A 22,247-nucleotide genomic window follows, 5' to 3' on the forward strand; every position below is an offset into this window, starting at 1 on the left:
AGTAATTAATTTAAATTTGCTCTGATGGCAAAAAAAAAGTATGAGCGGGCAGGAGAGTACTGTTCTAGCAGTTTGAAATAAATTCTCTGATAGGCAACTTGCTTCATCACATGCTGCACATTCAAAAACCGACAACGGATTGGCGCGAAAATCCTGTGTTTTAAGAAAGGTCACATAAAGGCCAGGAAGAATGCATTGGTTCAAAGATTTATTACTTCAAGAGTGAGGATGCTGTGCTAGGAAATGGGGTTCTCTGCGTACGCAATGCTAACTGACCTGAATGACCGCGATGCGAATTTTGCAGTTGTTTGCGTGAGGATAATTTACTTAAAGGTGCTCAGAAACCCAGTTTTATAAAGTCTTGTGTCTGCATTATAGAAAATAGCAGTGGAGGCTCAAAAGAAATCGGCGCATAGGGCGTTTCAATCAGCCAGTAGAAGATGTTTTTTTCTGAAGTTGCTCGTCACCAGTACATATATGCATGAGACTGATCAAAGAGAAACTTACACACCTAGCTGGCTTTCGATCACGATTTCTTGAGCTGTGGAACAGCTTAGACGTTGAAACAGGCATGTCAAAATACGACTTAAAGTACAGGTTACTTTACTTAGAGAATAAAGAGAGAACATCCTCATAGTGAACATAGAGAAGGATGATTTCGATTTAATGACGTAGACGCAGTTTAGGCGGAAATCCGCACTGGCTCTTTATGAAATGGGGGACAAATGCCTTTTTTGTAATTTCTCCCTAAATAAGTTCAAGATCAGGTGAGCGGAAACCTAGTGCGCATGTCAAAACCGCTGATTACCTGTGGACATCGAAAAGATCACCCTCAGCATACCATGGGTATGCTCATAAGGGCAGGCTATCGCTCCGGTACTCATATGACAGGTAAGATATAAGGAAATGGTTTAAGGAAAGAAGGAGGGATCGCTCCCTTGTTATCCATCTTTTGTCTGCTAGAACAGGTGAAAGTGCAAGGGGGGAAAGTTGAATCTGGATGCCTCAGTTACTTGTCTAATGTGAATGACAAAACCGCACACATAATGAGCGTATGCTTGAAAGTGGAAAAAAAATCGGTATAAAATGAAGCAGATCGAGGGCTACTATTCGCGCACCTCTGTAGGGGCAGGGCCCGACCTGTGTAGCTCCCGAGAATCGCTCAGTCTTCTATTTTGTACCAATTTTCTCATCGCCTCGTGCTCAGCTTCTCTGGGATTAAATGCGTGGACAGAAAATCCTTGAACCCGCATCAAGAAGACCGAAAACCTTGTCCCTGGTGCTCTTTAGCCAAGCTGCCCTTTACACTTCAATAAAATCAAATGCATTTCATTACGAAAATGCCAAGACGCTGAGCGCATGACGAAATGTGCAGTTTATGGTCTAGTTATTTTCAAACACTGCCACATATGGATGAACGATGCCTTGAGTTATTATTTTTGTTTCGTGTCTTGTAGTAGCAGTCGCGCTTATGAAGAAGTTTATAATAGCGTCCTTTCTGTCTTATAGATGGAAGCGGGTACATATATTAAGTTCACATACATCGAGGTCAAGGATCTTCTTGACAATGGTCGCTTTTGCCTTGTCGTTCAGCCAGGGCACCTTCGCTGCGGCCGCTCTAAGGACGCCCAACAGACTCCTCAGGAAGGCCTCAACCTCCCACCGGAAGTCCCGCGGAAAGAAAGCGACGGAACTCTCGGAGGCCAGCAGTAGGCCGAACCTCGCAGCCATCGTCTCGTAGCAGTTCACCTTCACCTCCGTTGTAGCGACCTGCGTATGATGACGATCTCAGTGGAGGAGCGCTGTATTCTGAAACGCGTACCAATTACAGGGCGAGCTATTGACATTATTGAGGTGACAGTCCTTTGTGTATTTTTGCCTGTTTCAAATGATTGAGGCTTCAATGAAAAGTTCTTAAAAATTCTGTTTGCAAAGACGTCTGACATACACAGTGTGCCTTTAGTCAGCCAGGCCGCACATGTTCCCGCAAAGTGCCTCACTTTAACTCGTTTTTGGAACGGTGTCTTTTCCAAGAGAAAACGGATGTTTTACACCAAGTAGTATTACAGGGACATCAAGAGAGCCAAACGGTCAGTTTTCCACCGCATAACACTAACTGTTTATTTTTTTTTACGTTCAAGTAAAGGTGCCCCTGTAGTAAAACGCAGCACACGAGCTGTGGAGAAACCGCTTCGCAGCTCGCTCTAGCAGCAGAAGGGAATACATACACCGAGGGTCCAACGGACGCATCCTGCTGTTTTAGTGCGAAAACACTACTCCAAATCTACCAACCCCGAGCAACGATCTTGTCATCTTGTTGTCTTGTGCTCCGAACTGAACCGAGATTACTCGACTTACTCGGGTAAGCCCGGAGCAGCGTCGCGCAAGCTGCTGCCAATGGGAGGAGAGCGTAGCGCCACCTAGGTGATGTGACCATGTGGCGTCATCGCAACGTGCCCTGGGAGGTGGCAGTTAAAAAAATGACTGGTGACGAGTGGTTGATTGGGAAGAGCATCAAAGCACAATCAATACCGGTGGCTGGGATAGAAACACCCACCTGCCAATGCAGTGGCGCATCGCTTAACCGCGGCGCCTCAGCGATGGTAGTGGCATATGAGGACTCGCCGCGAGCTATCAGTGTTATGTAGAGAATGACCATTTCTGCATATATGGGCTTTAACTGGCTAAAGCGGTCACGTCATACCCTAAAGACGGAGATTAGGTGTCCTCTCTGATTAAAGAATGAACACCTGCTTCCGCATGTCTACTTGGTTTAACTCTGCCTTGTTGCCGGCAGGCGCGAAGTCATGGTTCTTCGTTAGTGATCGTCAAGGGCGATTTTAAGGCCTCGCTCAGAGGTTAATTAGGCAGACATAAGACTGTAAATTTAAGACAAAAATGACATCACTATATAGTAGTGGCGAAATATATCAGCATGGCATAGGCGGAGGACGTGCTTTTTAAGCTGGTTGTAAGAAATTACATTTACTGCATGCCAAACGACAGTAGAATGCCTTCTATACGCGATGTGATGACAAATTCTTCTTAACCAAAGAATTCATCGCTAGGAAAAGGACACTAAAAACGCAGCAAGTTGATACTATGTACACAATTGCGCAAACAACGCTTTAAAGTTTAGGCGGCACGCATGCTGGTAATGTCTTTGAATGACAGGTTCGGAGGACTGTGCAAAATAGCTAGTGGACGAAAAAGAGAGCGAGCGACACTTCCGCCTACAAATGGGGGGCGGCGTTCGTCCCTTGATATCATTTCTTTACCACTGCTTTATTGCAGTGGGCTGGTCATGGTACGTCAGTATGCCACAATGCAGCATTCTGGATGGGTGCTAGTGCCCTTGGGTCTCACGGAGAAGTTTTGCTGAGCTGGAAGTCCTGTCTATCGCCTCAGAACCACTTATAGCTGGACGAAAACTAAGCGCAGGATTTTCCGCTAAAATGCTTCTGATCCTCTGTAGCTACCAGGTGTTTGACGTAGGCTTAGCAGCACAAGCTCTCCAGTATTGGTAGACACTTACGAAAGTGTCATTTGTAACCGCAGTTCATCATAGCCATAGCTTCAACGCGTAGAGTAAAGAGTCAATCACTTCTTTACCAATATCTCCTTGAACCGCAAAATAACCTCACCTCTTTGTTGCCCGCTATGATGGCGTATTCTTGAGGCCAGCCGATCACGATGAGGATCTGCACTAGCCACCATGACAGATGCTTCCTCAACGCATCTGCACTGTAATTAAACAACAGCCGGTCGACTGCCACCAGAACACGCCCGTCCTGCATCGAGACCAATGTCTTCGAGTCCACAGCCTCACCACCGGGTGCGTCTACGATTGGTACCAGCCAGTTGTCGACAGTCGCGTTACGGACCGCGGCGGCGATCTTGGTTATGCTGCTAATTACGGGCCGCGGGTAGGACTCCGGCGATCGCATGTCGTTCAGGACGTGCAGGACGTTCTTTTCGGTGGCCAGAAGTTCCTGAATACTTCCTCCTTCGGGAACCGGAGCGCCGAAGCGGTCGTGGAACAGTCGGAGGTACTTCTCTCGGCTGTGGACCGCCTCCAGAGTAAGCACTAGGTCGAACCAGGACGAAGCCTGCGAGGTGGGCTATGAGAAAACCGTGCGACCGGAGCAGTGAATATACAGGCACCAAGAAAGTGTAATGAGAGGAAAGAACATACCCGCCTTGCTTCCTGCATTCCTTCTGTTATTGCCGCTTGTTTTTTGGCTGTCACATTCATTGCTATGCACCAACTAGCTGAACAACATATCCGGCTATGGATTAAACATCAAGCAAGTCCAGCTTTCTTAGACTTGAGTTTTAATTGCGAGGAATCTGTGGGATATTATTAGATAGAGTTATGAACGCATTTGTAAGGGCGGTCTAACCTTCAGGAGGAGTACCAAAATGTGGCTTTTAGCGTTTCTCGTGCGCTCCCACAAAGTAGTTAGGAATGACATTGAAAACCAATGGGGCATGTTTTACACCATAAATAGCAGAAAACTATAGTCGCCCCGAAGAGCGATCTGCCGACATATTGATCGGTATGGTGCAAACTTAAGATATGCGAAAAAGTTCCTTTCATAAATGACTTGAAGTGGAAAAAATACGCTTGTCAAGAGTTTCTGGGTACACTAGCAGTCTTCGTATATATCCTTTTTTCTTGCAACGAGCTTTAACTAAAGAGGCAGATCGACACCAATGAACAATTAGGTGTAAGGCTTAAGAAGAGAAAGAGGCTGTAAAATTTGCCCAAAGCTCATTGGCAGCTGTGTCCTGAGACAAGTTCAAGCCACTTATTTGTAGACTGCCGGATTGGTAGCTCGGGGCAAATAGAGATAGGTGAGCATCAAGAAAGACATCGAAAACTAATGACGGCAGCACTCGGCGGAAAAGTTTTCAACTTCGTAGGGTCCAGATTTCACAGGGAAGTTATTTTCCTCAATGTTGATAGGTCTCTGCAAGCTGGCGAGGCGCTTTCGTTTAAGCGAAAACGTTCGATATTGATGAATGCTACTTGTACCGGCAATTCTTCTTGAGATGAACATTCTTTAACCAGACCTGGTATGATTTATTAATATATTTTGATTGTAATCTAATCTTTTATATTTGGCAGTTTATGATTCGCCAAAATGACTCCGCGTCTTTGCCTATACGCTTATGGCAAGGGTTTAGGACAAAGGATGGGGTGTGCGACGTCGCATGCACCTACGAGAAAAGGCCGCAACAAAAAAATGATCCGAATGAAAATGGAATCACTATCTTACACAGGCCCAGGAAGTTCTTTCTGATCGATACAAATTAAATCGATCATCCGGCAAAAACGCGCGACTGAGCGTTCTCAATACAGCTTTCTTACGTCCTGATATGCAGTGTAGCTGGGCCGGAGACCGCATATTTCATGATGTTAGGAATAATAAAAGTGGAGGTACCACTATCTCTAACCTTAGCGTAGCACTTCGATAGAAAACAGAAAAAATATCACAGAAGAATGACATTATGAATATTACGATTTCGAGTGGACAATTTCGAGCGTAACGAAGTAACAGGTTGCGTCCTGTACCTAGCGTGACCAAAAGATCAATAAATGTTGATAAATGACTCAGAAATCAATGCCGCTCATATTGGCCTGCTTGCCTGAATGAACAAGGCTGGCAGTCCGTTCCGGTTGACCGTGTGCATGTAGGCTCGAAACCAGGTGTCGATGCCCCACTTCAGACTCAGGGTCAGAACCGCCTCAAGCGGGTGCACCCCAGCTACTTCCGAGGATCCAAACGGCCACGGCAGGGGCATCAACTCGAACAGCTCTCGGAAGCTGTCCACGGAGGGCTGTGCTTCGTCGCTGCCCGTGCACTCCCGAAAAAGTCGCTCACGACCCTGCGGAACATGTCACGTCAGTGCACGTCACAGGCGTTGCTTAGAAAATAAAACTTGGACAACGCTAAATGTACCCTTAAGAGTGCAATGTGACAGCGCTAGAGAACGTTACTATGCAAGTGGTCGTTCTTTTTCATAGATTACTATGTCGTGGGGAGTCCTTATAGCACTACTGGTGTGGTGCAGGGCTTAAATGATGCACCGATGCGCTGGCAAGTGGCTGTTTCAAACACAGTCATTGATGGTGCTTGCTTTTGAGACCCAGGTTGCCTACACTGAGCTTCCTCTATGGCTTAGTTGTGCAGAGATAGTTCTTCGATGAGTTGTCTGTCTCTCGACGAATGCGCTGAGGTGCAGACAATGCAAAGGTGGGCAGGTGGTAGTTGCATTGAACTTAAAAAAAATAATTTATGGCCACCTGCACTTTTTATTGCGAAAGCAATACTGCTTGCACTTTTCTGCCATCGATGGTCGTGGCGCCTTCTTACACAGCGGCGCGTCACGTGACCATGTGACGTCGCGACAGACCGAGAGACAGGGTCCCAGCTCGCGCCACCGATGGCGGAGGTACAGCCTTACACGCCAGCTGCGCCGCTCCACCACGTGACCGCGTGACGTCACGACAGACCGAGAGCTGGGCCCCAGCTCGCGCCATCGATGGTGGATGTACAGCATTACACGCTGGCTGCGCCGGTGCGAAAGAGAGCAAGCGGGATAAAACGAAGGGGGGGGGGGGGGGGTGCGGCCGCATCTGCGCTCCTCTCAGTGCGCTATGTCGGATGATGTGTACAAGGCGACGCTGGAACGATCTGCTGCAGCCAAGCGACGGCGCCGCGCCGAAGAAACAGACGAAGAACGTGAAGAACGGCTAGCTAAACAACATGCGTATGCAGCAGCCTGGCGAGCACGCCGGTCAACATCGCTTGATGCGGGTGCATCTACAAGTGTAGGGCCAAGTTTAATGAGTGGTGTTAACGGTAGCGAAACTATGGAGATCGCCAGTTGGAGACAAGTTTCATGGACGCTCTTAATGCCGAATATACTTCAATGGGTGAAGAATCTATGAATAGTATGGAACGACACAATTTCAACATACCAGTTGTATAAACAGAGCTCCAGCTCGTGCCGTCGGCGCAGAGCGGCGGTAGACACGGCGGATGCGGGCTGAAGAAACGGATGAAGTTGCTTTCGCAATTTCCGGGCTTAACCAAGCTGAGCCTATGCCAATGTTTTTTTTATATACTTTCTGAGGCGAATATTTAAACACCGCCCAGTTTAGCCTATGCTCACATGTGCGCAGAAAAAAAGGGAATCTCGTAAGTTCACACAATGTACGCGAACCCGCAAAAGAAGGGAATCTCGTAGACACTATTCCCTTCCCTTTTTTTGGGCGGAGATGCGTATGGTTGTTTCCGCACACAAAACATAACGCTCGAGGCAGGCGGTTGCCCTCGCTGGATTTCCATTTTGTTTGCTATATATAGCTTAGTTTGCCAATAGCTGGTAATAAACACCGCTTTATGTGTGTACAGAAGCTCATAAAAGGCCATAAAGGAACAAAGCTTTTCACATAGGCGCCCATAGGCCGTTTTTGTATGGGACTTCAGCTTCGCATGATTTCGCGGGCGATGTTCGAGTGAGAGTGCCAACAGCTGTACACCCCATAAAAGCGCTCACCTGGATGCCGCAAACTCGGTCTTGCCATCGAGGAACAGGTGAACCATGTCCAGCTGGTAATCCTTGATGAGGTGCGCGATAACAGTCCGCGAACCTGGCCATCCGCCTTCGCCGCGCCGGAGCCCCTTGGAGCACACGAAGGCATCCAGGTCGACGCACGGGTCGGCGCTGTAGTTGAGCGCGCCCTTGAAGACTTCAGAAAGTTCCACGCACGCGGCCGATCTGCACACACCCCGCTCCGAGTATCTGGGACGTACGGCGATCCAGAAAATTAGCGTCAGTGCCACCATGACCAGGACGGCGATGCACACCGCCGTCAAGACGCGGATCTTCAGGTTGTGCAGCGCGACCGATGTGTGGCTGGCCGCCTGCATTCGCATGGCCGAATCTGTTCTCAACGAGGTCGCCTGCAGCAAACAGAGAAGATTTGGTTAATTGTTTAATGTCCCAAAGCAACTCAGGCTATGAGGGACGCCGTTGTGAAGGGTCCCGGAGATTTCGACCACCTGAGGTTCTTTAACGTGCACTGGCACCGTACAGCCCATGGGCCTCTTCAATTTCGCCTTCATCGAAATTGGGCCGTTGCGGTCGGGATCGAACCCGCGTCTTTTGGGTCAGCAGCCGAACGCCATATCCACTGAGCCACCATGGCGGGGTCCAACGCAGAAGAACAACAGCACATTGTTTAATAGCTGTAATTATTAGACACCTGATGCCTATATTCTTTGTAACGTAGCTTCTGGTCTTGGCCTATCTGGAACGCTTATTTTAGCTCACTGGCTGAAACATGGTAACTAGCGCTAAAACACAAGGGTCAACAAAAGAAAAGATGGCGACGGGACACACGCTTGAGATCAACTTATTGCGTGATTTCTAGCGTGTGTTCCGTCTGTATCTTTTCTTTTCGTTGTCCCTTGAGTTTTATTGATATTCACGTGTTTCAGCCAGTGAATAAAAAGCACCGACTAGCCAAACGTTGTTCTTAAGTCATTCCTACTTTACATATTGAACCGAAATCATTCTCTGTGTCAATGCTGTCGCTGGAGTCGAGAAACAGTTCTGAACGAATGGCGATATAAACGCTTCCTGGTTATGGAAATGACTTTTTTGAATCGGAGCGCTTCCATTAATTACATCAAGATAATATTAGGTGAATGCAACGTAGTATGAGATGGTAAACAGGGCAGAACGTTAATTTCTAAACGTAATTGTTCTGACGTACAATAAATATTGTGAAATTTACGAAGGTGCCACGGAGATAAATGAAGTGTGTTAAGGTCTCTGACCTGCGCATACGTTCTCTAAAGTACACCTTGGCAAACGAACATTTTCAACGAAAATTGAAGATTCCGCAATCGACATTTCTCAGAATACCAGGCTCAAACTCCGCTAACAATAACAGAGCTAAGGAAATTTCAGGTGGCGGTAGTGTTTGGCAAAGGAAAAGAGCAAACCCTGTGCCTAACGAACGAAAACTATATATACCTAACAGTCATATTTAAGATAACGTTTACTTGCAAATAAATTCGTTACCACGGTTAAAAAGCAAAGAACAGTCTTTGTTCGAAACTTCGTATTTCGGAAAGAATTCGCCATGCCCGTATAAGGTGACATCACTGAGGTGCTAAAATCATGCTGTGAGATCTGAACGGCTTTCATTGCTTTCATGCGGTGTCCTTGCAGATTGCTTTTGTAGTTTTATCTTCCGAATAACAACAGAGGTAAGGCGGAAAGCAGAAAAAAGATTTTGACTCCTACGTTCCTCCCTGCCCTTACGGCGTGGTTCAGGTGTCCACCGAGATATCTGAGACAGATACTGCGCCATTTCCTTTCCCCAAAAACCAATTTACATAAACCAATTTAGCAATATAACCTCCAAAGGAAACAAGCTAGAGCATGCTTCCGCATATTCCTTCTAGATTATCAAAAGCTGGAATAAAGTGCAGTAAAACGTATTGAAATGCAGGATTCCGTTGGTGTCTTCGCGAAAGACTTTGGGTTTCACACACTTTGTAAAAACGTACGATGAGTGCACCTTGATGGGACGCATGTAACAACAAGGTCACGGTGCTGTCTCCGTAAGGCTGTTTCTATGTGCACTGTCTTTTTTTTTGTGGCACACAGCATCCACTAGAAAGAGTACAGATTTCAGATGCTTGCACTTTATGATTCAGGGGCAGTGGAGCGGCATGCTTCATAAACATCTGAGAGTCTGCTGATACCGTAATTATTATATTTCCATAACCAACATCATCGTCATAAGCCTGACTAAGCCCACTGCAAGGCAAATGCCTCTCCCGTGACTTTCCAATTAACCCTGTCCTGTTCCAGCTGCGGTCATAGTATCCACGCAAACTTCTTAATCTCATCCGCCCACCTAACTTTCTGCCGCCCCCTGCTACGCCTGCCTTCTCTTGGAATCTACTCCGTTACCACTAAGGACCAGCGGTTATCCTGCCTTCGAATTACATGCCCTGCCCAAGCCCATTTCTTTCTCTTGATTTCGACTAGGATGTCGCTAACTCTCGTTTGTTCCCGCACCCACTCTACCCGCTTCCGATCTCTTAACGTTACACCTATTATATTTCTTTCCAAAGCTCGCTGCGTTGTCCTTAACTTAAGCTGAACCCTCTTTGTTAGCCTCCACGCTTTTGCCCCATATGTGAGTACCGGTAAGATACAGCTGCTGTATACTTTCCTCCTGTCGGATTCTGGTAAACTGGCATTCATGATCTGAGAGAACTTGCCATACGCGCTCCACCCACTTCCATAAGCGAGGGGGTAAACAGCTGGCATTAATAACGCCAACTATGTCCCCCGCCGATGTTTATTGAATGCAGCGTTTGGCACAACTTAAGTCGAACTATAACAAAATGGTGCTGCTGTGAGATTAAGGGCCAGGGCTCAAAGATTAAGGACCCCTGGTGAGTAACACTCGGGCTCTCTGTTGTCAATGAACATCCACACTGATTCAGATCACATATGAAGTTTGATGGGAGTCACCTTCCCGTTTTATAATATTTTGTGCATACGCTTCTTCCCGTGAGCCTTTTTTTCGATAACGAAGCGCCAACGAGTTGAATACTTGATAACGACACTATATGAATTGCTTTGCACAAGCGACACAGATGTTACAAAGCCGTGGTGCACATTTCGATTAAAACTGTATTCTTAGTTCCATCGGTTGTAAAAGTTTTACTCTAAAATAATACCCATCACTAAGCGGGAAGACTACCTGCAGCTCAACAAAAGCTACCATAGCGCTGATTAGGAATGGGACAGTAGACGTCGATGCAGGAGCCACTATCTTCATAATGATTTCACCTATTGGGCTTTTTCTGTAAGTCCCACTGATATAAAGTAATTGCGCATCAGGCTATTTTTATAAGCAGTATTATCCGCACCGGAAGACTTCAGCGAAGAAAGTTTGGATGCGTTAAACATCGGATCCCTACCTTGAGTGCATATCTTATTCCCGTTCGTGGTTCTTCGTCAGAAGAAAAGAGTTGAGATGGCACGTTACTGGTTTTCTAAGCTCAGCGTACTCGAAAAGTACGTGCTCGAATTGCGCTTGAAGTGACGGCACTCGACTCCACTATCTCCGTAATCTGTCATGCGCAAACTGGTTAGCTCTAATATGCCTGCAGGTAATCAGCGCACTTGAACTTTTTTTTGTTCCACTCCGGAGGAAATTTATCGCGCGTAAAAAAAAAATCCTCTAAAGAAGTCCGCAAATGCGCAGCAATTTGGAGAGAGTCATCAAGAGCAATTTTTGGGGGATGATTCTGCTTACCAAGTCTCTGAGCGCCGATATTGATTGCGCAAAACGCGCATCTGTATTAGAGCGGCGTCGAAGGCTTCTTGTCGTCTTTGCGCTGCAAGTAGCGGGGCTAGGAGCAGCGGGTGCGTCATTTCCGGTTTGACCGAGCATTTTAGCTTGTGGCGATACAACTTTCACTAAACAGACCGATTTCGTCCCTGCGTGTTTCTCCGCTTTTTCTTCAATTCTTCCTGCTATTTCGTTGTCAGACCTCGCTACTCTGAGTCCGGTTTTGATATCCGTTTCCGCATTTTCCTTGTTGCTCGACTCTTCGACTCTGGCTCCTTGGTCCGAAATGGCGTTTGTCATGACCGTCGCATTGGAGGCTCCACCTGGTGCACCGACAGCAGCGGCCTTCACGCGTTCACCTTCTTCGGCTTGGGGAGCCTCGGTTGCCGTTGCAGAGGCCATTGAACCTTGGATCTCCACGCGCTGGATCTCGCCATCACTCTGTCTTCCTTTCTTCCCTGAAGCTACTTCTTCAAGACAGGGTTCTGGGACAGCCGTGCTCCCTTCCGACACTTTGACCGCCTCTTCGCCTTGTGGTGGAAGTAGATGTGGATCTAGGCTGGGCTTTTCCTCAGCGTTCCCTTCGGAACTGCTTGTGCCAATGGTGACTTTGGACTTGCTCCGTTTAGAGCGAGGAGATTTTGAGCGCTCCGTTTGATCGGCTTTGGCGTCGACACTTCGGTCGAGCTTGCGAGTGGACTGTCTCCGCTTGCGCTGCTTTCTGGTTGACTTCAGCTGTGACGTCAGTCCAGAGGTGTTCTCAATATCCTTGGGGTTTTCCGGCTGGTCCTTGGCTGGCAGTTTAGCTTGGGCGTTTAGAGCTGAAGGCGGAGGCTGGTCCTCTGGCCTTACGGTGTCGGGATTCATCGGCGCCGGCTCACTCTCGACGGTAGAAGATAGAATTGCGGAAGGCGACTTTGGAGCGACGCCCGTGGCGATTCTATCTTGAGTTTCCTCTTCGAGCAATCTGTGTTTGCCTGGGGGGCTGCCCGAGCCTCCGGGATTCCCAGATGGTTTTCTATCTTCGGCCATGATCAGCAGTTAGTAAACACCGAAGAAGTAAGTATTCCTTGCAGGTTGGTACTCTAACTGGTGCAGGTTAGGAAGGGCGCAGAGAGAAAGGTTCGTATGGTGGGCCCTGGAAAAAAAAAAAACATACTTTAGCGGAGTGGCGTTTAAGGTCTACCTTGTCATTTTATGTACATGTTCACTGATTTATGCAGGCTTGAATTTATGGGGCTGATATGACCAATATTGATCTGAACATGTTGGAGCTCAGATTAAATTATAAAGAGGACTTCAGATGCAAAAATTTGGAAGGATAAAAAACTTTCAGGTCCTTTGAACGAAACATTCTGGAATGAAATGTGGCGTTATTTTGTGTCTCCTTCGGTCAACTGAACCTCCCAGAGTACGTCATTTCAGACTTGCTGCTCTGAACGGCTACGGCTTGGAAGAGTGGCCGCACCCGCCTAGCCGCATGAAAATACGCAGTCAGCCTTTCACTTGTTCCCTGCTATGAACAAAGAAAAAACAGAAAGCAAGGAATAATCCGACTGGTCATGCAGTGATTGCCGCTCTCGTTGAGATTGCGAACGGTATCCTACAGTGAAATTTTTAGAGGTTACACAATCTTTAGCCGAGTCATTAATAAGTGCATATCTGACGGGAAACTGTGGCAAGCTGTTTTAAACTTTTGTGACGAAAACGTTTTTTGTGACGTTTTTTTGTGACGAAAATCTTTTACCTATGCACAGTAAATTCATTCCCAAATATTCTGTGACGTCAGAATTTTGAGTGCTTTTAGATGTACCTAGAAAGTAAAGGAGTGAAGTTTCTTCACAAGTGCGTCCCAATTTTGGAATTTCATCTCCTCATGGGTGTCTCAGCAGGCGTTCTTCTTTTAAACAACATGCGTCCGGTATAATGTCTTTACAGATTTGCACTACATTCGAATACGACAATGGAAGTTTCTGCAATGCATAGCGCGAAAAAATTTATTGTAGTTCTACAGAATTTGTTCTTATTTATTTCTTGTACATTCAGGATTAGAGGCATTACAGAAGGAGTGCTTCCGTAAAGTTACTAAAAAACGTATAGTGGAGCAATTTACTCGTATATCATAGTGCAGAAATGGATGTCTCCTAGTTATACATTATTATCTAATGGGTTCTTGATGTTCTGGTTAATTAAATATAATACAGTGCGTACATTGCAAGAATAGTGTAAATGAATTGATAGTACGAAATATAGATCAGTACAGTGCAGCGATACGGTATAGGAATTGGTAGTGCAAAAATTATAGATGCTCGTACTTATACTATGTTATCTAATGCTGTCTTGGAGTGTTGGTTATTAACAATTGCAGCGGTTGATTCGGGAATGTGATTCCACTCAACACCTGTGCGCGGAAGGAAGGTCTGAGATATGACACTGGTTTTGCATAATGGCATTTCGACTTCGTCATTTTGATCTAGCTTTGATGAAATGTAGTGGGGAGGGGAGATCGGTTCGTCGCGAAAAGAAGGATGATGAAATATCTTGTGGAAAAGTGAAAGTCTAAGGGCTTTAATGCGAGATCCTAAAGATGGCAGGCTAAGATTTAATTTCATAGCAGAAATGCTGGCACTTCGGTTATAACTGGAAACAATAAAAAGATCAGACTTGTTTTGTGCCATTTGTAAGGAGTAAATTAGGTTTTCTTGAGAGATTTCCCAAACTGCTGTAGCACACGCGAGCTTTGAGCGGACCAGTGGCTTATATAACTGTATTTTTAGGGAAAAAGGTGCCTTATTAATAGTAGGTTTTGGATAACCCTTCATGTGATTAGCATTGTTAATTACGTACGAAGTGCGTACGGAACAAGTGAGATTGCTAGTAATACGAATACCAAGATATTTGTAAGAAGAACAAGGATCCAGAGAGACATTATTGACGTGCTAGGAAGGTAGCTTGCTAGGTGTTGACACATGCAGAAGTTTACCTTTTTTGGTATCTAATTCTATTGAGCATCATTAGCACCAAACATAGATAGCGTTAAGCTCTACTTCAAGAGGAGATATGTCATTGTAAAATATTATTTTCCTGAAGATCACACAATCATCTGCGATTAACTGAATGTTGGAGGAAGCACAACAGGGTATATCATCTATGTAAATTAAAAAAAAATAAAGGATGAAGCACCGACCAATGAGATGCTCTGGACTGTAGTCTACTTGGCTGCCAGTTTGAGTCATTGGCAGCAACAAAAGCCGAACGGTTAGAAAGAAAGGGCTAGAGTCAACCAAGCAGTTTGGGATCATTGTTAAGTCGACGTAAGTTAAACATTAGAAGTTTGTGGTATAGTCATTAAAGGCTTTCGAAAAATCTAAAAATATACACTCGGCAAGTGAAGATTGGTCAAGTACGACGTTTAGCTTGTGCGTAAATGATACTTGTTGTGTTTCACATAAATATGTCTTGCGGAAGCCTTGTTGCAATACTGAAAAAAAAAGTGAATTAGTTTCGGGAAGCTAGGTAGAGAAAGCCATCTAAACCCGTTGTCACATATGAGTTGAGAAACGATGGTGTTAAAGCACACCACTGCTCATTCGCTGGACGCTAAAGTAGGAAATGCGCTATTCTGTATGGTATACGGGTGTTGACGTGACTTTATGGCGGCGGATCCCGCAACATACAGCTCATCTCCGTCATGCCTTCGGCCCAAACGTTTCGTTGCATATGCAATTATTAGGCACTCTGTCTCATCGCAACTCGTGAGACTGGGAAAGCGGCGTGGCCTTCATCTCCATTTGTCCACTTACCTACGCGACAGAATGAAGGGCCTTTCTATTGATATTCGATTATCTTGCCCTGCTCTTGGTGCCGTCATCCTATACCAGCAAACTTCCCAACCTCCTCTATTCTGAGCCTCCATCCCGCATTTCACATGCAAGGATGTGGTCCCCGCATGCAAAGAGCTACGACACTTGCACGATGGGTAGATAGTGCAGCAGTGGATGAATGCTTACTAGCGTCGTACTTTCGCACAGGCAATGTGGTGATGCTGAGCGTTATCGGCCTGAGTGTCGCTCAGAGAAGTGGCGTTACAGTGGTAGTGAAATCACAGGAGCGTGCCTCGTTGTCCAGCGTTGATTATCCAGAGTGGCTTTGGAAGAGCAGTTCAGGTGTGCTATTGGTGGCGAAGTGAGTGTCGTCCTCCGGAATAAGGTAGTTTATCGTTGGACCCTGGTTCAAGGACAGCGAAGGAACACGCTCGAAATCTTCTTCTTCGCCGTCGAGCATGTTTAAAAACTGGAGATCAGCGATGTCGCACGGAATATGAGAGAGAGCTAAATTTACTAAAATTTACTAAATTTAGTAAAAGTGCAACAGGTAAGGCCACAGGTAAATAAGAAAAAGACGCAGTAGAACCAGAGGAGGTTCAAGCAAATCACATGAAAAGTATTGCAGCTGTGCGCTGTGTCTTGTACTTATCCCTTCCAGCCCTAGTGTGGTCCGAGGAGACCACAACACAAATGTTTACCTCCAGCATCGGTACAAGACGTAAATACTAATAAATTTTATCAGAATAGTTCCTCCGGGCTTCCTGTTGCTATCAGCAACACTGTTCTGGCATTCCCACATGATTTTCACTATGTTATGTGGTCTAAGGAAGAAGAAGCAGCAGCATTCTGTAAACGGCATTCTTTCTGGTCATATAGCGGAATTCCCCCATCATGTGGTGCTTTCTACTGATGCCTCCGTCAGCGGCCAAAAAGCTGCAGTTGGCATCTTTTCGCAGGATTTGGCATGGAGCTATTCTGTCCGCATCCCAGATTATATCCCCATATTCTTTGCGGAATTTTTGGCTCTTGGAATGGCCCTGCACAAAATTCCGTGTCATGTATCTCACGTTATCATCCTGGCTGATTGTTTGTCAGTTTTGGTCTCCCTTGAAACTTTCCAAAAAGATTTTTTTTGCCGCTTCCTGCGATTTTTTGTTCCGTCCACTTTAAAGGAGGTCCGTTTTGTCTGGGTTCCTGGTCATGCAGGCATTCATTCCAACGAGGTGGCTGATTATTTAGCAAGATCAGCTCTTAACGGGCCAGTAACGCATCCCGTCCCGAATTTCAGTCTGCTGGCGATCTCCAGGTTTCAGCGGTTCCAACACATATCAGCCAGGTTACGTGATCCCCTACTAAATACTGCTGATTATCAGCACTTAGCGTATAAATGGAACGTCCGTTCGTGTAAAACCAGGCAGTGTGAGGTATCAATGACGCGACTGCGGTGCAGGATTCCCAGTTTAAATTTATACCTATGCAGATGTGGGTGGTCTCCAACAAACCTATGTGACTCATGCGGGGTCGTTGAATCTGTGGACCATTTCCTGCTCTACTGTCCAAAGTTCGCACTTCAGAGAAAGATTTACCTGGAGGTCCCTCTCTCCAGGTTAGGGCTCCCGCTATCTATGTCAGTGTTGTTATCGTTCGGAGCGAGCGCCAAAGGATTTGCTTTGAGTTCAATTTGTGGGAATCTACATGATTACATAATTGCAACTGGTAGGTTGATTTGCTAACTCCTTTAAAAGTCTCGGAGTTTTTTTGTTTTTTTTTAATTATTATTATTCTCGCCAAAATGTTCTTTGTTATTTCACTTCAAATATTCTTCTGTCGTTTTTCATGAATACATTTTTCAAAATTCACGTTTAATCCTATGAAAATTTTCTTATGTATACCAACACCTTGGCCAATCCCCCCACGTGGGTATGTGCCATTATAAAGAGGTGAAGAAGAAGAAGAAGAAGTAGTGCCAGAGTCCCTCAATACTTGTAGTGCGGAGGAGAAGAAGAAGAAATAGTGTGGGTATGTGCCATCTTTTCAAAGGCTAACAACAACAACAACAAGCCGAGGTGTAGCAAAACTTTCGAAGCGAAAGCTTCACGACTGGACCCAGGGTCAAGATGCAGGCACAAGAGATAATTTGCCCTTTTATAAATTCGTCTACTGAGCCACTGGTTCGAAAGAAGGCACATGCCGGATGCCTTGTGCCTCGTGCAAGCTATGAACTTAGATCTGCTGGGCTTCGCGATGAGTGTTACTGAAGCTTTTCATTAAGCTCGGTAGTAGAGGGCACTACAGATTTGGGCAATGCATTGATTTTGTCCGCAGGGAAGGCTGTGCAAGTTTTCAACACGTATTTTGTTGAGATGAGGTACTGTAAGCAGGAACATACGCCTGCCAACGACGAGAACGAGGAGAATGATACATAACGGAGGTAAACAAGAGAGAGCGGAGTCATTTGTGCAATGTCCAAGATTCATATGGTCATTAAAAAGTAAAAAAAAAAACCTGCTATAGAGTTATCTGAAGCTCAAAGTAACACTTTTTTTCCTTCACTTCTCTGTTGTGAACTGCAGTAACCAAAGCGGTCCCCTTCGCATTTTACACCGAATAAGCCCTGTCGTCCCATTCTGACACCATACCTATAAATAAAATAGTACTCGCACAACAAGCTTAAAATATTTAATGCATGGTTATGAGGTTCAAGACTTTGCGAAAACGCAGATAGGAAATCTGCGACCGAAATACAAAATCCCGGGTGGAAAGGTTAGAGTTTAACTTGAGTCATTTCTGGTTGCTTAAAAGCGATGACTCCAATTTCCGTTTACGCCTCAAGGCTCTCTAAAGAGGAATTATGGCTTAGAAGCATCACAAGACTACACCAAAAGGTGACTCCCACGAAAGATGGCTTATGGGGTTTTAAGGTCCCTAAGTGCTTTAGGCTATGAGGGACGCTATGTGAAGGACTCCGGATAATTTCGGCCACCTGCGGTTGTTTTATGTGCATTGATACCGCACAGTACACGGTCGTCTGCAGTTTCGCTCCCATGGAAATTCGACCACCACGACCGGAATCGAACCCGCGTCTTTCGGGTCAGCATCCGAGCGCCATAACCACTGAGCCACCGTGGCGGCTAATCACACGAAAGAGTCCGCATAAATGACCTCAATGTAATTTATTTTACACGGCAAACACGGGACTTAAGGAAGTTAATGACAGCATTATTGTAAGGTATCGGTAGCGTTCGCGGGGGTCATCGGAACGCGGCTGGGGGCACTCAAAGCGGAGCGTCTCCTTTCTTGGAACGCGGCCGCTCGCGAACGCGCCGGGAAGTACGGGTGTCCGCCCGACACGCGGTACCGAGCACGAATGTATATTTGTGTTTATTTTCATTTGACACGACCGTGCGTTTGGGTTTGTGGAAAGGGCGTTTTGCCCTACGGAAGCTGGAGGGCTGGCCAGGCTCTCGATAAACCAATCATGTGAACATCGTAACATGATTGGAAGCCACCAAATGTGGGCCGGGCCTTTAAGTCTTTAAAACTGGGCCCCGGAGCCGGAAGGCGTATTCGCCAACTGCAGCCTGTACAGCCACAAGGCTTGAAACCACGGTGAATTGATCACGGTGACTGAAGATTGTCACAACGGCTTACCTAAAAGGGATAATAAATCCTCTTAAATGGCGTTATATGCCACTAAGCATCACGATTTGCGACCTAAAAGGGGAAAAATGGAAAAAAAATGAAATTAAAAAAACAATAAAATTACAGTACAGAGAGCGGAGTCGAACGGCCGACCTTCCATACGCAACACGTGCCTCTAATCCACTGCGCCATAGCGGCGCTGTCAAGCCGTCGTTCTGAATGAGTATTTATAACCAGCCTTAATGTGGCTGCTACCTGCCGGTGGGCGGCGCTGTCATCGCTGGCTGTACCGGCTGCATTTGGCGAACACGCAGCCGGAAGCGGGGTTCTGAGCTAAGGTGAGATGCTACGCATCTTCGGCCACGCCGAGTAGGGGCCTCCCCTAGTATTAGCCAGATCCACCTTTTTGTTGTTTGTCCTTTGCTGTTTTAATTTGTCTCTAGTGCCTTAACTTGTATCTATTGTAAATACTGTACATAAAATTTGAAATGTTCGCCTTACTCCTGCGTCTCAACTGAACACAAGACCGTCTCTGACGGGCACCCCTGGTGCGAAGAGCTTCAGTCTTCGAGTTGAAACCAACCCGTCTCTGGCGGGGCACCCCTGGTGCAAGGAGAGTAGAAGAACCTGAAATTTACTGGCGCAGTCGACAGGATCCTGCGGCCATCGGAAGACGGCGCAGGAAGAAGATTGAACGCAGGGAGAAAGGCGAAGATCAGGCAACAGCAGCGTTCGAGAACGGACCTGCGGAGAGACGGCGGCAAGGACGCAAGGACCACGGCAGAAGTCCAGCGACGCGGGACTGCATACGGTCCAGAAAAGCAACGCGTCGATAACTTGACGGTCACGGCGGCGGAGCAGCGGCGTGCGACAGCAGCGTCCGGGGAAAGTGGCGGTGCACTCCGACGCCAAGGAGCTGGCAATGCGGATCGACGCATCGAAACCGTGAGTTTCCTTGGTCGCATTGTTCACGTCCCTGTGTTCGAGCCGGTAGGACAGTTGAGGGGTACGGAAGGCGGTATGGAGAGTTATCCATGCCGGCCCTCACTCGATGTGAGGTACCAAGTGGAATTAGCGAAGGCGCGCTTAGCGTACTTTCAGGCTGAACTTGCGAAAGTGAATGGCGGAAAGGCGCTGCTTCGTGAGGAAGAACCTCAGGAGGTTAAGTATGTCTTGAAGATAATCGAAGCCAGACGCCAGCAGGTAGAGCTCGAGATTTCTAAGATCATGGAGTCTAGGAGAGCTAGCCAACTAGCCAGGGAGAACTGCTCCGAGTCCCGAGCAGAGAGGTCGCCAGTGCTGGAAGGCAAAGGCATATGCCTGTCAAGCACAGGAAAAGAAAACAGCCAGAGAGAAGTAAAAAGAGAGCCAGCTTTCCGCGAAACTGGATTCTCTCGTGAAGAAAGTATCCTGACGGAACGCAGCGTCGCGGTGTTAGAGGCGGTGAACGCGCACTCCGACGATCCAGCTGCGCAAGTTAGCTCTACCCCAAATGACACCAGGGACGCGGACGCGAGTTCAGGATTGTTGGAAATCACTCTAATTCCAAAAACGCGGTCTCAAGCGGGCTGCGAAAAAGAGCAGTCGGTTCAGCGTGAAACGACCAGCGACGACAGACGTCAGACTGGCGAGCTAGGGATAGGAGGAGGTCAAATGTTGCCGCAACGGCACACTGTGCCAGGCATGTGGCATGAAGCGCCACGTAGCACTATTGATGGCAAAGTCCTTTCATTTGAGGACAGGGAAATTCGTGGCGACTTGCCACAAGGCAGATTAGGGTCAAGCGACTGCCAGGGAGCTCGTGCAGCCTCAGACTATACCATGAAGCCGGCAAGCGCCGATCACGCACGGAGCGGCGGTTTCAAAGTTTGCTCGTGCAGTAAAGGTGCAGATGGCCTCGGGCGAGGTGGAGTGGCTGGAGGCAGGTGCGTGGCTTTCACGCTGAAAGTCGACGCGAGGAACAGTATGTTCCGTGGTAGAGGTCGGCATATCAAGTGTAGCGAGACTGACTGTACTGCTATATTTGGACGGGCCAAGGGCTATGCTCTTTACGCACCACGCATGTCGTACTGGTGCGCCGGAGAGAGAGTGCTCTCAAGTGCGTCGCATGGTCAAAGATTTTCACCTATCGATGACCAGGACGTTTTTGATCCTGGAGGGCACCGTCTTTTCAGTTCACGCCGCGTTGTGGCGCCAGCCTAATGAGTGAGTTACCGTTTAGGCGTTAATTGTGTTACTGACAACACGTGGTGGCTCGAATGGACACAGGGACGCTCGGTGCGACTAAGGAGGCTCACGTGGCCACTTACGGACGTCGTGCGAGTGCTACTGAACGCTCAAGTTGCGAGTGTCTGTGTGTGTGATCATTCCCGAGGAGGACCACGGTGTGCATGCTGGTGAACTGGGTGCAACGCACCAACTTGGACGCTGTGTTACGGCGCACGGCAGGCATACCACTGTGTGTATTTAAGTGTGCATTTTGCGTAATGTTGTGTTGGTGCCCGTGTGCATTTTTTGTTTTTGGTTTTGTTGGTGCAACTGGTCGCAGCGCGACAGCTTGGACTTCGGTCAATGCGCTGGATTTAAAGGTGTGAAACGCGCATTTGAATGTGTACGTTTTGTTTATGTTATGTCACCCGAAGGGTGGTTTCGTGTCAGACACCGATCCCTTTTGTTTGTAATTCTAAAAGTGCCATTTGAGCCCTTTGTAGAATCTTGGGAAGGGCGTGTAAGATATCGGTAGCGTTCGCGGGGGTCATCGGAATGCGGCTGGGGGCACTCAAAGCGGAGCGTCTCCTTTCTTGGAACGCGGTCGCTCGCGAACGCGCCGGGAAGTACGGGTGTCCACCCGACACGCAGTACCGAGCACGAATGTATATTTGTGTTTATTTTCATTTGACACGACCATGCGTTTGGGTTTGTGGAAAGGGCGTTTTGCCCTACGGAAGCTGGAGGGCTGGCCAGGCTCTCGATAAACCAATCATGTGAACATCGTAACATGATTGGAAGCCACCAAATGTGGGCCGGGCCTTTAAGTCTTTAAAACTGGGCCCCGGAGCCGGAAGCGGGGTTCTGAGCTAAGGTGAGATGCTACGCATCTTCGGCAACGCCGAGTAGGGGCCTCCCCTAGTATTAGCCAGATCCACCTTTTTGTTGTTTGTCCTTTACTGTTTTAATTTGTCTCTAGTGCCTTAACTTGTATCTATTGTAAATACTGTACATAAAATTTGAAATGTTCGCCTTACTCCTGCGTCTCAACTGAACACAAGACCGTCTCTGACGGGCACCCCTGGTGCGAAGAGCTTCAGTCTTCGAGTTGAAACCAACCCGTCTCTGGCGGGGCACCCCTGGTGCAACAATGCACGAGAGTAGAAGAACCT

General features: G+C 47.1%; 1 protein-coding gene across 3 annotated transcripts in view; it reads right to left on the reverse strand.

Annotated features, from left to right (window-relative positions):
* LOC149366897 (uncharacterized) overlaps nt 1-12,522 on the reverse strand; it is a 38,207-nt gene extending 25,685 nt beyond the window's left edge. The window contains exons 1-4 of one of the 3 annotated variants that reach the window (XM_089553031.1): nt 7,570-7,800; nt 5,653-5,892; nt 3,645-4,121; nt 1,543-1,770 (exon numbers count right to left, since the gene is read on the reverse strand). In XM_089553031.1, coding sequence (XP_089409157.1) covers nt 1,543-1,770; nt 3,645-4,121; nt 5,653-5,892; nt 7,570-7,671 — 1,047 coding nt within the window. In that variant the 5' untranslated portion in view covers nt 7,672-7,800. Of the gene's footprint in view, nt 1-1,542; nt 1,771-3,644; nt 4,122-5,652; nt 5,893-7,569; nt 7,977-11,362 lie in introns of those variants that run through there. The other 2 variants (XM_089553037.1, XM_089553024.1) reach the window with 2 other exon arrangements.
* Between the last annotated feature and the right edge of the window lie 9,725 nt (nt 12,523-22,247).

The sequence above is a fragment of the Amblyomma mixtum genome, chromosome 1 (genome assembly GCF_055824585.1).
Source record: "Amblyomma mixtum isolate Tamu chromosome 1, ASM5582458v1, whole genome shotgun sequence".
Lineage (NCBI taxonomy): Eukaryota > Metazoa > Arthropoda > Arachnida > Ixodida > Ixodidae > Amblyomma > Amblyomma mixtum.